This window comes from Pectinophora gossypiella, chromosome 8, assembly GCF_024362695.1.
Source record: "Pectinophora gossypiella chromosome 8, ilPecGoss1.1, whole genome shotgun sequence".
NCBI classification, from domain to species: domain Eukaryota; kingdom Metazoa; phylum Arthropoda; class Insecta; order Lepidoptera; family Gelechiidae; genus Pectinophora; species Pectinophora gossypiella.
In genome coordinates, this window is record NC_065411.1 from 12173694 (window position 1) to 12191472 (window position 17779).

Here is a 17779-nt window from a genome sequence, read left to right on the forward strand (position 1 = left end):
TTTGCAGGAGTAGTAGTAAAAAGAGTGGGGTTGAACCGGCGACAGCGGTTCTCATTTAAAATGCGCGTTAGGGCCTTTCCAACCTTTTTCTTCTAAGTATTCCGTATACAGCACGCTAAGCACGCACTATTTTACAGCCGTCTAAACTTAGTCAGCTAATCATATAAGTTTATAACGTAGGTAGGTAGATTAGGTTGTCTGGAAGAAATTGCTGCCTTATCAATATGGCCATCTTTTGCATCAGTGACTACCTATTCTATTTATGTTCAAACATAAAATGTTCAAGTTTAAGTTTATCGATAGAGCGGAGTCACGGCAGGCCTTTGCCCTTCCCGGTGAGGCTCCGGCGCGGCGCATGATGTCATTCATCGGCACACACGCACACACCCGCCCGCGAGCGCCCGCCATTCCCGCGCTGTTTACATTCTGTGCTCGGTGACTCCGCGGCGACCCGTCTCTGTGATTTACTTCGTATTTATTTAATTTATACAAACCTAGTTCTAGTAAAATGGCCAACAACAGGGCTGCCAAGTCTGGATTTGCCGCCGAAGCGCAGAGAAAGGTAAGCAAAAGCTTTATAAATTATCATTGCGTTTTAAAAGTTAATTTCGCCGGGCTATTAACCGGCCGAGTTGCATGATACTGGCAGTTTCCCTAGTGTGCCTAGTATCTTAATGAAGTAGATAGGTACCTCCTTTCGCGAGATAAGTTATTGATTCGGGATGCTGGCGGTCGGAATTGGGTTACAAGGACTAGCCATGACCTACATTCTGGAACAGATGATGTTGCGACACCCTTATAAAGGCAACACATGTTCCGGGGAACTGTTAATAATGGTTTACTTACTATTAATACCGTAATTACGCAGCTAATTACGTGACTAGTTAAAAGAAATGTCATGACTTAACGCATAATGTTAAGGTTTCACCAGATATAAAGTAGGTAGATAGGGTACCTACCTACATACCTACGTAGTGCACTTTAAAAGAAGAAAAATAGGTTGGTAAATGCGTGTAAAACGAAGGTTGAAGGTTATAAATACTACTTAGGTATGTTACGTACGTAGCAAGTCATTAATTGTACAAGTATGGTAGATACATGTTCCTGAAGGTACTTACTAAATTCGTACCATTTTGAAATTAGCTAACTCTCAATTCGTATCACATAGCGACACGGCGACCAATCGATGTGCCTACACACACTTTGATGTACCTGCCTACCTATCTACTTATAGGTGTCCTAAACAGGTTCTCTTACAAAAAACTTCGCTGACTTCGACCAATTGTACCTACCTACCTACCTATCTTGAGAATTGAATGTAAGATCGAGCTTATACACTATCGAATTAGAATTAGGTAGGTATAAATAAAATAGATAATCAATTAATCACAATAATGTTTTGGTCGGTACTGATATTTTATAAGGGCACTTTTTTCCCTTCCTCTATATTTTCCAAATATCAATGTAGGTAGGTACGTACCTCCCTATTTACCTATAATATCATCAAGTATTAGATACACTCGTAAAAAATACCTAAATGATGACATAAACTTTGCTACTTACATACATAACAATATCCGAAGAAACATGTCGATTTTTTTGGGGAAGTAAGTAAAGATACCTGTCAACTCATCACTAGGTACAGGGGGTTAAAAAAGTCACATTGAAACTATTCATCTAAAAAAGCAATATTGCAATTAGATACTTGTACGTAGAAAAGTAACCGCGCAATGTCAACAAAAATAAAATATCAATATTGCTTTTAGGTGAATTTATTTAATGTGACATTAGTAGACCACTATGTAACTACAGTCAGTGCATAAACATAGGTAAACAGACGTAATAGAGACATAATAGAAGGTACAAGGTATTTAATCTAACTGATTATATGAATTCACAGCGCGAAATGTACCCTTACATAGGTACCTACCTACCTAGTCATTCAATATCCACATTTTCATTCCTAATAATATCCTCATAACAACCTACTTCCTGTAAAGAGAAATATATCTAATTATTTATCCTATTCTACGTACCTATCCCAACAATAGACCATTGTCGTTAAACCTAAAACACCATAACTTTATGATGTAATCATCATTAATAGGAACATATTCCCTTCTTTTGCATATCTATTCAACTTTTGCAGGCATCGTTATTACAACTTTAAAAATAGAACAATAAATAAATTTCTTTAGAAGTTTATTTTACGAAATTTCTTCAGCTCTATCTTGGTCTATCTTACCATATTGCCCATAAACTTTCTCCAAGCGAAAATATCACGTCTACAATAACTTTTTCGGAACACTAATATTCCTTCTGGTCAGACGTCAATAGTATGTCTAATGTAGTTTTCCTGTCGTATATAAAGTATCGCTAATCAACGAATTCAAGGCCTCTAAATTATCAAGGTAAAAGAATCCTTACAAGTTTCAACTGAAAGTATCTAATTGGTAATAACAATAACCCATAAGTTTTATCACATGATTATATTCCAATCCAAGGAGGTAGGTACGCTAGTGAATTTGTAACCGAAACATATTCAAAACAATAATCCGTTGCATATTATGAATATCTATGATCGCATGTTAGTACAATAGTTGACATCATTTGCGTATAACTTTATGTCACTGTTTTAGAAATCATTTGTATATGTACGTATTTTACAAACCAGTCTTTCGCGTAATGGTATGTTGCAAAATGTATTCAATAAATTGGAACAACGTACTAAAATTCGCAATTGTAGGTACAGAGTTAAAATATTAATATACGTCGTGCAAAACCAGTCACAATGTGGACTTATTAGCTTATGTGGACTTATGCCAAATGAATTTAAAAACACGGTCATTGTCCGAACATTACCTACGCTTCGGCAACCCAGCTCATTGCCACATACGCTATACAATTTATATCACCTTTATCATTAACATTTACCGTTTTTATAGTAATAACAGTTATTATTCTTCTCAAAAATCTTTATTTAGGCGAGCAAGTTGTGATAAAATTTCCAACGCACGTTGCATCGGGACACCTTTCTTCCTGTAGACAGTTACCGGTCCTCGATGTGGGTCAAGGAGAATCGGTCGATTCAGCCCGAGAACCGGTTTAAATACTTTTTGTGAGAGTCCCTTGTATCGAATGACCGGTGTATTGCATGGAAGATGCACGGGGAGTTTCCATTTCTCAACGGAATGCGTAGTTCTTAATAGGTACGTGATTTTATTCGCGTTATCAGCATAACCAATGCTCAGGTCAGCGATGTTTATTCGCTCAGTTCTCTGTGTACTCGCAACTCCAACTCATAATGACTTTGAAATATTTCTGTTGCATTCCTGACTTTCCAAAGCGAGTTTTCTTAAAAATTTAGTTCACAGCTAATGACTCTTTCTGTTTCATTAAGCGGCGCAACGACACAATTTGCTTATCATTCCCGTTTGTTACACTAATTGCTGGTGAGGTAATTTCAAATTAGTCACAGAATATTTATGTATATGACGATTATTGAAATGTTTAACCTCGGAAAGAAGAACAGATGTTCAATTGCTGTGAAACTATTTATTTTGTAGTAATTCGCCGAGACGATATGACTCATATAAGGCTCGGTTCTGTTACACCACCAACCGCACCTTATATGGCCTGGCCTTTACGCAGGACTTACAAAATGGCTTAAATGCAGGTTACTTTCAAACCTCTGCCATATGTTCGAGATTGACACTTGACCAAATTTCTGTAAGTATTGTAAGTGTTCCTACCAATTTTGGTGCTTACTATACAGAAACGATACTCGCGTTGTTGTGTCATCACCTCACGCGACAAATAATATCTACTAAGTATTTAAAATATTTGCACCAATTTGATGTTTACGAAATTTAATACTTATAACCTGATCAAGTGGTTCATTTTGGTTGTTTATTGCTCGACTGAGTGGAAGGGTTATATTGCATTGAATTGCTTCCATATAGCTAACATCTACGATAATGTACTTACTTAAATATTAGAGAGAATATTGACAAAAATGGTCAACAAAGTTTCCCTCGTTAAAAATGTTCAAGCCACACAAACATTGACAGTATTGCTAGCACGTCTAGTTTATGCAAGGCAAACGAAACGTACCGGTACAATACCTAGAGTATTAACGTTAAATTTGCCGTGACAAGCCAGGGTTTTACTGGCTTCTATGAACACTTTCTACAGTTTGTCGCTGGGTAAGAGTTCGTCTGTGGTATTATTGCCGAAGTCTATAATTAAAACAATACGCTTTCTGGAGGGCAAAAAGGGTGAATCATCGATAGTGGGAATCCTTAAAACTATTTTCGCATCATCATAACTTCATCATCTAATATGCAAGTTGGAGCATGCACTTTGATTTTACCATTGATCCGAGACGTATGAGTATTGAGTTTTTGAACACTCATACTTACTACTTTCTTCATATTTTGCATCAATGTGAAAAGTAAGAACATCGCATTCAGTATTTTAATATGTCCACTTTCACATATCTAAACTTGAGTTCTGGGGGGTTAAAAAGGCCATAAAGACCATTCATCTTTTGTTGACTTAGAGATTCAGACATTTTGTCGCTCATTACATAGCCAACAAATCGTTGCTGACGTCGCAAACAGACGTATCTGCAATTATTTGCTAAAATAATTTGTATCTTATTGACAATTGCAAATGGTGCAAATCAGATTCATCAAAAAATTCAGTCTGTTTGCGACGTCAGCAACGATTTGTTGGCTTTGCGCACTTACTCTTTAATTACGATACATATTGGTTTTTTATATGAATAGCTTCAATGTAGCCTTTTTAGCCTTCCTGTTATATTATTATTTTCTTAGTCTGTCATATGTAGTGATTCGACTCACGAGTTAAAAACTCTTATTCCCTTTTTTCGCAATCTGATTGCTCGGTGCATTGCATTGACCGCGTCAGGCATTGGCCTCGGTGTCGACCCCATTCCTGTCGCCATACCGGTCATGTACCCATTGTCGACGATGGTCTGCAAGGCTGCTCGTTCTTTAAACGCGTTTTGCCTTAAATACGAAACGTTTGATTCAAGTTTCCCGTTACACGACAGTGGGAAAGGACAAGCAATGTCTAGATCAAATACTCAACTTAATACGAACTGAAAATAGGAAAAAATATTTTATAAGACACATAACAAAACTTTATTATCAACGAATCGCGTCATCAATTGTTTTGTAACGCGAAGCTTCTAAATTCTAATGCTGATAATGTCGCTAATGTTTACTTGTGAAATATCTAAACAAATATTAATTGAAATAGTTAATATAAAGTACTACATACTTATATAATTTAAAGATAATATATAAGTCTAACATGCGCTTGACGATGTTCCTGGACACCCAAAGCCGGCAACTGACGTAATAGTACGTAGAAAAGTATTCGCTGACATTGAATCATCGTTATTTATGGACTCAACCGTTTTTGTTGCTGAGCCGTGTATGGCCGTATCCGTACAGAGATTAGCAGTGAATGAACGTTTTATCATCATTACACCGCTATTGAGAGCTAGCCTTCATAATATTAACCTTCTTTCGCATCTGTTGGCGCCTTTATAAAGGATAGATGTCCACAATACACGCGCTGATTGAATTTCTAAAAGTGTCGCTAACAAACAGACGTTATTGTATTAATAATACATGTTTCACTTATGGTCAGAGATGAAATGATAAAACTTAGGAATGTTTTATGCTGCACCTATCTTTCCAAACAAGTTCAAGAAATCACTCGGTTCACGACACACATAACGTAACATAATTAGCCTATAATTCTCTCTGCTGGGCATAGACCCCCTCAATCAACTGGAGGGGGGTATGAAGGAGGTGTTTGAGATAGTAACCCGGGACCAACGGCAGTGCGTTCCGAAGCACGGAATCATAATATTAGTTTTCTAACAATCACATGACAATGCAATGTCCTAGCCAAACAAAAGACAGTCTCACAAAGTGATCTCGACAATATCCCATCGGGAATCGAACCTATAGATCGTGAGCACAACGCTCTAACCACTAGACCACGGAAATTGTTCATCACATCTAGTCAAATTTTATGATACTCAAAGTTTACGCAGGTCACTTTTATGTGTGACTCTTACTATACCCATTAGGATGACAATTGTAAGTTCGTGTTCGTGTTCGTTCGTGCTCTTTAATTAACCCCACGTGCCTACCGGTAAACAGTATGGTTAAAAACAAAATGGAATTAGCAACAGTCATCCAAACGGTTGCAACATCGTTATCGAAATTAGTTATTCACCCAGCGACCTGTCGATAAAATTTGTGAATAATAGGCTTGATACGAGGGGAGGTCAAAAAGTTCGCGGAATGAGGGGGAAGGGGGTCGAAATTAAACACGAAACTATTTTTCCTTTTCAATATATTCTCCCTTAACCTTAACACATTTTCCGGATCTATCAAATAATTTGTTTATTCCATCATAAAAAAAAGATTTCTCTTTGCTGTCAAAATAGGCCGAAATTGCAGACTTGACTTCTTCATCATCGCCAAATTTTCGTCCACGCAGTTCCTTTTTCATTTTTGGGAACAAATAATAATCGCTGGGGGCCAAGTCTGGACTGTAAGGCGGGTGGTTTAATTTTTCGAACCCGCATCGGTGAATGGCAGCCGTCGCAACATGGCACGTGTGGACGGGTGCGTTGTCGTGCAAAAGGAGCACACCTCTTGACAGCTTTCCTCTTCTTTTTTCCTTGATAGCCTCTTTCAATCTATCCAGTAAAGAAGCGTAGTAATGTCCAGTTATAGTCACACCACGATCTTTATAATCAATCAGCAAAATACCTTCTGTATCCCAAAAAATAGTGGCCATGATCTTTCCGGCCGATTGTGACACCTTAAACTTCTTTGGAGGAGGTGTGCCTTTTTTATGCCACTGCATCGACTCTTGCTTCGACTCAGGTTCATAGTGGTGAACCCAGGTTTCATCTCCAGTAACAATCCGGGCCATAACTTCTTCCTTATTCTCTCCACAGAGCTCTAAAAACTGGCGAGAACACTCGACACGCTCGCTTTTTTGAAGTGGCGTGAGCATTCTTGGAACCCATCTTGCGCTGACCTTAGTCATCCCAAGATGTTGATGTAGGATATTTAAAATACTTGTTTCGGATACACCGACCATTGCTGCAAGCTGCTTCTTCTTCAAGCGGGTATCTTCTAATACAAGTTTCTCTACTTTTTCGATGATTTCCGGTGTGGTGGCCTCAATGGGCCGTCCGGAGCGGGGGTCATCTTCAATCGACTCTCTTCCTTGCTTGAAAAGACTATGGCACTTGTAAACCATGGTTTTACCAGGGGCAGAGTCCACGTAAACTGCTAACAGCTCTTGAAAAATCGTCTGAGCGGATTTTCCTTGCTTGGTGAGGAACTTAATGACGGCGCGGTGTTCAATTTTCTCCATATTCGCCGAGTTCTTCCCGATTCACTTGTTTGCTGGTCGATAGTTCAAACGTTAATGACCCGATTTGCTTCAAACTTGGTACATATACTGTTAATGAGGTGTGCAACTAGCGGCTACCTGTACGAGCAAACCAACCCCCTCCAACCCCTCCATTCCGCGAACTTTTTGACCTCCCCTCGTAAGTTAAAATTTGTTAGTTATTTTATAACGAAAACAGGGAAAATATATCTAATAATGAAGTCATTGCGATATAATAGATAAAAAAATATTGGTAGGTTGATTGTAATTCGACTAATGATTTCATTTTAGAAAAGTGAAAGCAAAATTTTTGTAGGAATTTTATCAGTAGCCCTAATTCCGAAGGCATCCGGGGCCACGTTTCGTTTGGCAGGTGTCCCTAAAATGTTCAAACAGGACATTGCTTACAAGAAACCACTTCCTTTGTTTTCGAACACAAATTGATAACGCTGTGGAATAATAATGAAAGACACGAGTCGGGGCCAGACTTATCTACCTCAGCCATCTTCGGAACTTTAAAATTCAATAACCCCTGGGTCGAGGCCAAAATAATTGCGTTATTTGGGGACTAAAGGTGTTGGGGGTATTTCCTCAATGAGGCACTTCCCAGGCAACGTTCCCCAAAAAAATCTGTAGATGGCGCTGTGCAGTTTTGTCTTGAGTACTCATGAACAATATAATGTACCCACTTTAGGGCTCTGTCGCACTAACATATTTGACATTTAGTGAGACTTACAGTTCAATTTGTCAAAAAAGTTAATGTGACATGGTACCAAAGTGTATACATACATATTAATGCTCGTGACCGTACATACGCGTTTTTTATCCTCATTTATGGGTATAAATGATGACCTTTATTATTACACCCAGGCACATCTTGCAGCCATTACTATTCTGATCTAAATAAAGAGAAGATATAAATGTTGCCACATAATTCTGTACGTATCTGATCCAAATATTAAGCAACAATTATTTTTAATTACTATGGTTTTTTTTTAGTAAGTAAGTAAGTAAAATGTTTATTTTTCATAAAAAAATACAGAAAATTTTGTTACAATAAAAACCCCACAAAACCAACTCCTCGGTTTGTCTGTGGGAGTGGAGTTCGCTTAGTTATTATGTTTTAATTAGTATTTTATCTATCTATCTATATATATCTATGCCTCTGCCATTGCATTATATTTTTGTATAATTATGTACCCCGAGTAATGAGAAAATATCACCTAATTATCACTTTTAATGTGGACAGCGCTATCTATATTTTTTAGGGAATGTAACCTGGAAAGTGCCTCATTAGAAACCAACCGTTTGTTTGTAGAACACATTTTTCAGCGATTAATAATCATTTTTGCGAAGGCGTAACTGAATCATCTTTGGAGTTTTTTTTGGGAACTTAATCGCAAGAGCATGCGTCCAATGTTTTTTGCCGTTACCGTCTGACAAGGCCCAAGCGAATTCTGACTCATGTTTGATTCCTTCGCTTATTACGTCACCTTGCGCGTGAGTTGTTTCGCTGTTCTCATCTATATATTTCAAGCTTTGCCTGTTACACTTAACACTTATGTACCTATATGTACGTATTTATATATATTTTACAACTTCTAACCGCAATTTGAAGTCATATTTCAAAACAATAAGGAAAATTCGGATATTCATTGTGATCCCCTATTGTACCTTCATAAAAAACACATATAAGTAGGGCAAAAAGTAATAATAAATAACAATTGGTAGTCATCGGAATCGTTCTATCAAATCATATCACAGATCATTATTATCATTCATTTAAGAGCCACGCTTTTGTCGGTGTAGCATTCTCCACTCTTGTCTATCAAAGGCCAACTCCTTGACTTATAACACACGACGTTCGCCTTCTCTTTAATTTGTTCCATGTCAGCTGCTCTTGGTCTTCCCCTTCCTCTCTTTCCTTCTATGATGTTTTTAATAAATTCTTCGCATCTTGTGTCATCGAGATGAAAATAAAAAAAAACAACAATTTGATTATTATCAGACATAATACAAAAACAAAGAAGGCAGATATGTTTGAGGGAGGGTACAATGTAAGTGGAAATGAACAGAAATTCCCAAACTAGGCGGAGCTTGTATCTTGGGAGACCGTGGGGATACAAGTAGGTAAGTTTGACGCAAAATTTACTAACAAAAATAATAAACACAAGAAACTTAAAGTACATCTAAGTGTCGGAGTTACAACGATGGTTTTCCGAGACGTTTTAAATTCAAACCTAGAACGCTATCAATTACAGCTATCAATAAATTAATATTCATAATAGAACTCTCTTCATTCAAAGTCGCAACCAATAGCAATCAAGTTGATACATTCAAAGTACATACAGTTACATACAGGCACGTGTCACCTTCTATCGTCTCGGTCACACTACTTCCTTACTATGACGACGATGTTACTGTTTGTTGGTTTGTAACTTGCAACATATCCTACGTAATGATGCGATTGTCCATTCGACTATTGTCATGTAGGCACCTACTGTAAGATAGAACACGTCAAATTAGAGGAATGCGTTACGATATTTAAGGTTTTATCTTTAAGCATTCTTTCGAAAGTTAACCGAATTAGTATAAACATGCTTGCGTATGTACCTACTAAGTATACCTACTAAAGCCAGTTGATACTGAGCTAAATAGGACTAAAAGAAGAGGCTTGTACTTTGAAGAGGGTGGTTAAAACATGATGATAATAACCGTCATTACACTGCAGCGCAGTACAAAATTATGCTCTTTGAGACTAAATATTTTCGAGCTTTGCATTACCTTAATAAAAATCCACTTTGGTCATAGTATCCCTTTCGCACACAAAATTCGTTCCAATATTTTTTAAACAATTTGTCTACTTTAATCGAGATTCTAAAAAAAATACTTTTTTTGTACATAACATAGCATCATGCTTGTAGCGAAAAGATAGCCAGAGGTATAACACCCGAACCAATCCTCGCCCGCTATGTTTAAGTGCCATATAATACTCGTATTATTTGCAAGAGTATCCATTCGTTCCATCATAGAAGGAAAAATTGAAGGGAAGAGAGGAAGGGGTAGCCCTAGGAGAACATTTATGAAACAAATAAAAGAAAAGGTGCAGGTCGTGTTGTATCAGGAGGTAAAGGTTTTGGCGGGAAGAAGAGAAGAATGGCAATTATTCCACCGACAAGAGTGCAGCTCTTAAATAAAGAGAGAGAGAGATCCATTCGTTACCAAATGCTTTTTTAAAACGAAATTTTGTCCCGCTTATACTTTAAAGTGCTTGCACACTGCCGTTATAAAATGTTCAGTTTAGCTCCTTTAGTTACCATGACAAACGGCAAGTACTTACTCAAAAAATATATACGTATTATTACGTTAGTGACGAACGGATACTTTAAAAAAATGTGACAAACGAATACTGTGAGCAGAAGTGGACTAGCCAATATAGGCACTAATTTAATAGAAATATGTTTTTTGTAACACTTATTTATTTATGACAATAAATAGGCGATTGAGCATATTTTATTTAATAGAGATATCAACAGATTTTGATACATTAACCACACATGGTAAAATTTTAATTTAGGAAGAATAATTCTAATATAGATAAGGTACCATAAAACCCTTAAATTAAACCTTAAACCCTCAAATTTTAAGGGTTTTATGGTAAGCAAGCAAATCTAATCAAATATCTGAACACGCAAGTGCAATGAAAAGGTTTATTTACTATTCACCTGATGTTTAATGTATGTTAGTGTGTCTCGCTCACATAATGTAGTAGCAACTCATACACCTTTGTCCTCCTGGGAATCTTCCATAGAATAGCGCCACGCCTTTCATGAATGGTTTACTGAAGTTATTTCAAGGTATACATCCATTTTTCATAGGAATCGAACCGTATGTATGATTCTACAAAAATAATTAAATATAGTTATAATATTTGGTTTTATTGCATGGTTTAGAAAGGTTTATCGCAGAAAGGACATAGGGCAATCTGGTCCAAGAACCTCCACTGGTGACACTTACATGTAATGAAAACGAAAACTTATGCTTTTCCTATGATTCTGGCAAAATTCGATCAGATTTTCCCCCGGGGCAGATACTTTATTGTACTAATTGGGCTATTGATGTGTATTTCTTTACCATAAATATTTGCCTGATTTCATAGTAACAAATTAAGTATCTTGAAGTCTAATTAGGGACATGTCTCGGTTTCGAACGGACGAAGTCACACACCTCACACTATCATTTTCTTGGACTACTTATTACCATTCCTTTTGTTACTGTCTAGTTTCTAACACGACCTACAAAAACAATGAACTCATCGCAGCGCATAGATATAGAATATTCTCGAAATTGTCCCTTATGACGTCATAAGTCTAACGTCAGACAGGGATAGCATAACATGTTTTTTCCGCGACACTGGTTATTCTATGCTTACAACATTACTAGCCACTCCTTACGTCAGTATTGTTGTCATAATAATATTATGCTAGGACGGTGACTATAGTTGTTAGTATTTAAAACCGTAATTGTTCCTTCCGTCTGTTTATTATTTAGCTCTAGTAGTAGGTATAATAGTAGGGTAACAGAGTGGGGCAATTTTGGGTGGCGAGCGCTGTTAGAGTAACGTAAATTTTACAGTTTATTTGTCAAAAACATGGAAAGAAAACAAAGGTAGTCATTTTAGTTACTCGTAAAACAGTTATAACGTTCACGCGTGTGATCATAATATAACCGAGATAACCGTTTTTCTATCAAGGTCGGCAGAGCGATACTTAAGTTATCAATTAACAACCCTAACTTGCAGCTCTTAAAATGGCATGCAATGAATTCATCTAAAAATAAATAATGTAATTTGACATTTGCGCATTATAGGTAAATAGTTAAGTGTGCAATGTCAACAAAAAGTCAAATAGCAATATTGGTATTCTAGATGTAGGTACTACTACAAAGTGACCTTTTTAACCCCGCTGATATTCGTTCCAACATAGATAATATTATGATGAACGTCCTTCCTGATATTTGGTTTGACAATGTAACACATACCTAAATAAAAAAAACGTGTCAACCATAATGATCATAAGACCATCAATCATACATCAATGCAGTTAGCTCACATCATCTGTTGTAAAATGTGCCTATAGGTAATCGTTGTCGCGTGTTACTTACTGCGTGTGGGCTCCTTATCAGTACTGTGACCTTCAGCATCCGCCGAGAGAGCGAGTGTTGACAGTATTTAGCATTCGTGCGTTGCTAATTCTACCGGTTTAATAAAAACACCGTACGGAACCTTTACGTCCCACTGTTGGGTGAACGGCGGGGTTCTGCGTACCGTCACTCCGTCACTGTGCTCTACCATAAAAAGAATAATACTACGTATAGAACGGTAACTCTCTGCCCCGCGCCAATTCGTATCGGGCGTCGAGTTAGATTTACCTCACCCCCTCTGCGTCTTACTTTAGTTTTAAATGGCCGTAAGCTAAGGAGAAGGTAAGGAGGATCACGCGCACCGTAACAATTGTTCATTATGTTAGGAGGGACACATGACATGACCCAGTTCCTGTCTAAAAATCATGCATTCGTCTTTAGATTAAGGTATCTACGAAGGTCTTCTTTTTACTGAAATTAATAACATTGCACATACTAAGGTAATGTAACTATCAAGTAAGAAAAAAATATTTCAAATGAAGTAGATATAAAAATAATTAACGCTAGATTTTCCAACGCGTTGCATTGCACGTGATATTATCAACGAATAAACTTTATGAATCATTTCTCATTCACAGTACACCTAGATTAGCATACCTATTTACTAAAAGGTACACTTTCAAGCTAGTCTAGTCAAATTACGCTTTATAAATAATGACTTGGATATCATGACAAGCAATGGTCAGGTTGATATGTCCTGGGTAATGAACTTTGATTACACAAGATTGCCTACACTGCAGATCTAACAAATGCAATCTTGCAATCGGAAATAATTTTGTGTGCAGTATCTGGTAAAAGTATTGCTTTGTCAAGTTAATAAGGGTTATTAAAGTTACACCCATTGACGTATAATATGTTAGTTTGGTTACGTACCTACACCATACACTATTTTGTCTGAATATTGGATTACAGATATACTTAACTGCTAAGTCTGATGACAAATGAGACTGACTTTTCTTTAGCCAAAAGTTATAAATATTTTTTAGGCACATACCAAGTGTCGTTCTGACATTTATTAACAGCAATGATCACGCAAATAGTCAACAGTGAAGTCTATAAACTGCTACAAACTACAAAAGTGAAGATATTTTCTTAAGCAAAATAGCTCAAATTCGGAACCCAAATTCAGTTGAATTTGTTGAGCTATAAAGACGTTGAAACTAATAGAAATGCCTCCGTCTTTCCAGATCAACAGCAAATACAGCGAGGAGCTCGCGCAGGAATGCCTGGAGTGGATCCGGCAGATCTGCAACGAGCCCGAGAACACGTCCGGGGATATGGACAACTTCTACGAAGTGCTTAAAGATGGGACCTTGCTGTGCAAGTAAGTATAATCTTCATACTTTAAAGGTGACTTTTTAAAACCGACTCGCTGTGTAGCATACCCTCATGGTATGGAGAATGCTCCATACCTCGATTGATTGAGACGTACCTATGTATCTAGGCTATTTATGTTACGTAGAAGTTCAATCAAATACGCTTCGTGTCAGTCCAACGGGTAGACCTAAACTAATTAAATTAATTACCCCAAGTAGTAGAAGAAGAAGACGTAATAAAAAATGATTCAAATTTTACTTTGGATATTCAAAGGAAAGACAAGTCGAGTTTCGCATGAATTCGGAGCCTATACTTCTATGCTTCTTTCTAACCAAACTGCCTTGCTTGTTCCAAACTCTTTAAATAATGTGTTAATTTAAAAAAAATCAATTCAAACAATTTTATTTCTCTCTACAGACTTGTGAACAACATTCAGCCGGGTTTGGTGAAGAAGGTGAACGAGTCAAAGATGGCATTCAAATGCATGGAGAACATAAACGCGTTCCTGGAAGCCGCCAGACAACTTGGAGTACCGGCTCAGGAGACCTTCCAGACTGTCGACCTTTGGGAGCGACAAAATCTCAACTCCGTTGTGATCTGCTTACAGTCGCTCGGAAGGAAGGTTGGTGACCTAATATTTTCTAATCATTGAAATTGTTGTCGAGAGCGTCGCACTCTTGAGTTTAAGGCACGGGCCCGGCATAGATGTTGTGGTAGATCCCCGAAATGATGACGTGACGAATATAAATATTATTATCGCCTATTACAAAGACTGGCCTCAGTACGCACAAGATTTCGAAAAGTAAAAGGAAGATACCTTTATCCAGCAGCGTGTACCTGTAGGCTAGATTAATTGCGAAAGACCCGAAAGTAATTTGGACAAGCTAACAATAACACTCATTCTATCACTCGTAAATAACAGCTGACGATAATAACGTAATCTTTCCTTCTTCCAGGCCGGCCACTTCGGCAAGCCGTCGATAGGGCCGAAAGAGGCCGAGAAGAACGTAAGGAACTTTTCAGAGGAGCAGCTGAGGGCTGGTCAGGGCGTTATTTCGCTGCAGTACGGATCCAACAAGGGTGCCAACCAGAGCGGCATCAACTTTGGAAACACGCGGCACATGTAAAGTCTGAAGCCTACGTTGTTGACTTTATTCAGAACCTCAGAGTTAGCTAAGTTGCAAAGCGTTTCAATTGTGATTCCTTGACGTTGTAACTTCTTGACCGTGACGTAAGGTGTTCATTTAATTCGGATGGATTATAGGTACGTTATCGTTTCATGATCGAAAACATTTGAATCTTGACCAACCCCCAGACTTCAGTCCTCTGTTAGAGACTCTTCTTCTCGTCATAATTACTCCGCGACACCACGGAATTTTCATAATGTTATTTCCATGCGTGCAGTCTGTTGCTTGCATCACACTAAGCGATAAACACTAACGTGTGAAAAATCTGACATTTATTTTCAATGTAACATCATCAGAGAACACATACTGAAAGTCAAGATTCTATTTCTGTTTCATCCCATAATCTGCAACTACTACGAAACGTGTTATGGGTGAGAATAAGCGGCGCTAGGGAATCCTCAACAACTTGCAGAACTGTGCGAGGAGCTGAATCCAAATGAAAGGAACATGACACTCCAAAACCCAAATTAAAGGTCTGTTAGGTACCGAGGTTCTGCGCCAAGTCAACAGTACTGTTTCTGTTACAATCGATATTATTAGAGATGATTAGCACTAATGTAACTTTACTGACGTAAATAATTCTTGTTGGGCATTCAAATGTCTACAATACCTTATTAGCTCGTTGCATCATCGTGATTTTTGAATACCACATAGAGTGGTAGTTGTAATGTAAAAGATTAAATCTGAAAAATAAAATGATCTTATATTTACAAACAGTACTTATAGATTTGACTATATAGACTAGAAAGTGTAACTATAAATGAAGACTTAAAAGGACCATTAAAAGATTATTGCACAAGAAACAAAAATCTACCCTATTACGAATCTCTCTCGATATTAAATCGATTGCAACATTTTTGACAAAACTTTATAATTAAGTCAACAAATAGTTATTTTGTTTAAGTCAACGTTTTGTTCGTACTTATAGAGTATCATTCCGGATTCATTCCAATTTTGGAATTTATTTTTTATATACTTTTAACGCTGAAGTTTCAAACTTTGTTTAAATATTTATAGTTGTGAGTAAGTCAGCTAGCATTTGATTAAAATGAATATATACTTATAGCATTATTTTTAAGATATTGTGGTGTAAATGAAAATACAAAATCGACGAACAGTGCGAAGATTTTTCTTAAAACTGGAAGATTGGCTGGAATTTTCAGTGTTTACTCTCTTCTTAAATTAAGGGATTCAGACCGTATTATTATTGCTAGCCAGTTTTGCTAGGTAGTGGTATACAAATCAATGCATGTATTTTCATTTACGCCTTGCGTTTTATTGGCTTAGCTTTTGACGGGGACTAGTGTTAATAAATACATAAGTCAATAGACTTAGTTATTAAAACTAGTCATTGATCGCATAACTTCTTGTATTGTGCCAACTGTAATCACACAAGTCTTCACTTTTATTATTAAAATTGTTAATAAAACAGTACAATTATTAGATTTATAAATTCTCTTATATAAACATTATTATTATTACTTATTATTAAAATGAAAATTGTGCCTTCGAGCTCCGTAGGGGCCATGAAACCACGTTTCAAAGGTGTATAAATTCCCTATAAACTAAAAATCAGGGTTTAATGTTTTTCTCGATTATTTATTGAATTCTGTATTAAACTAATCATTCCATATTATTTTAGTACCTATGTTAGTACACACTGTGATTGATGGTTTTATAAATACAATATCTATATTTTCTTATAATTACGTATGTATCTATTTGATGACGGGACGAATGTAAGTTTCATAGGATACTGTGTCTCTATGGAAGTACGTAGAATAAATGATAATCTAAAATACTTTCTGTGCATTTATTTATGATCTTCCTTTATCTGTAGTACTTAACTTAGTATCAAAGGTAACGAGTCAATTAACGGATAAATAATATGTATGAGTGTAATTAGCCAATTAGAATGGTATTGTCACGGAAAAGAAAAATCTCCCATAACTCAATTGGTAGTGCTAAGCAGTGGTGCCTAGGGAAACAGTTTTTTTTTTTGACGTGACTTATTGATTTGCCGCAGATGGCATTAACTACTTGGCCGGACAAATGGGGAGGGCTGAAGGCTCTCACCCGGTACAACGTTTAAGACAACAGGCCTGAGGGTGCCCAGTTGGGCTAGGGAAACGAAGGGATAATACTCGTAAGTACCTAGATGTTTTCGAAGATACTTGTCTATTACCTACATACTGTTTTAGTCAAAATCAGTGATCGGAAAACCCACATAATAAGTTAACCGTTATAAAAGGTTGCCGATTCATTCAGTTACCTTTAAAACGGTTAACCTATTGAAACTGTTAACACATATCAAAGGGTTATCGTATTAATCTGGGTTTTTTATTATTTATTTATTTATTATTATTTATATTTATTATTATTTATATTTATTATTACTTAAAGAGTAAGATATTTAATAAAACTGAGCTGAAGTGAGGAAGATGGGTATAAAGGGAAACAAGTGACAGGTAATAGATACCTACATACTGTTTTAATCGATATTGTGTGATGAATGCCAAATATCCCTATAGTTCATTGCTTATATATGTTATTTCGGACGTACCATGTGTTTAAGGCTCTATTACATACAAAGGGAGGCAGCGACCCCAATCTCGCCC

At 36.9% G+C, this 17779-nt stretch overlaps 1 protein-coding gene across 1 annotated transcript; it reads left to right on the forward strand.

Annotated features, from left to right (window-relative positions):
• Positions 1-364: 364 nt before the first annotated feature.
• Positions 365-16962, forward strand: LOC126368671 (myophilin-like). Its single transcript, XM_050012763.1, has 4 exons — positions 365-562; positions 13845-13981; positions 14392-14596; positions 14931-16962. Exons 1-4 carry the CDS (start codon positions 509-511, stop codon positions 15099-15101), a joined length of 567 nt encoding a protein of 188 aa, XP_049868720.1. The 5' UTR covers positions 365-508; the 3' UTR covers positions 15102-16962.
• Positions 16963-17779: the final 817 nt, after the last annotated feature.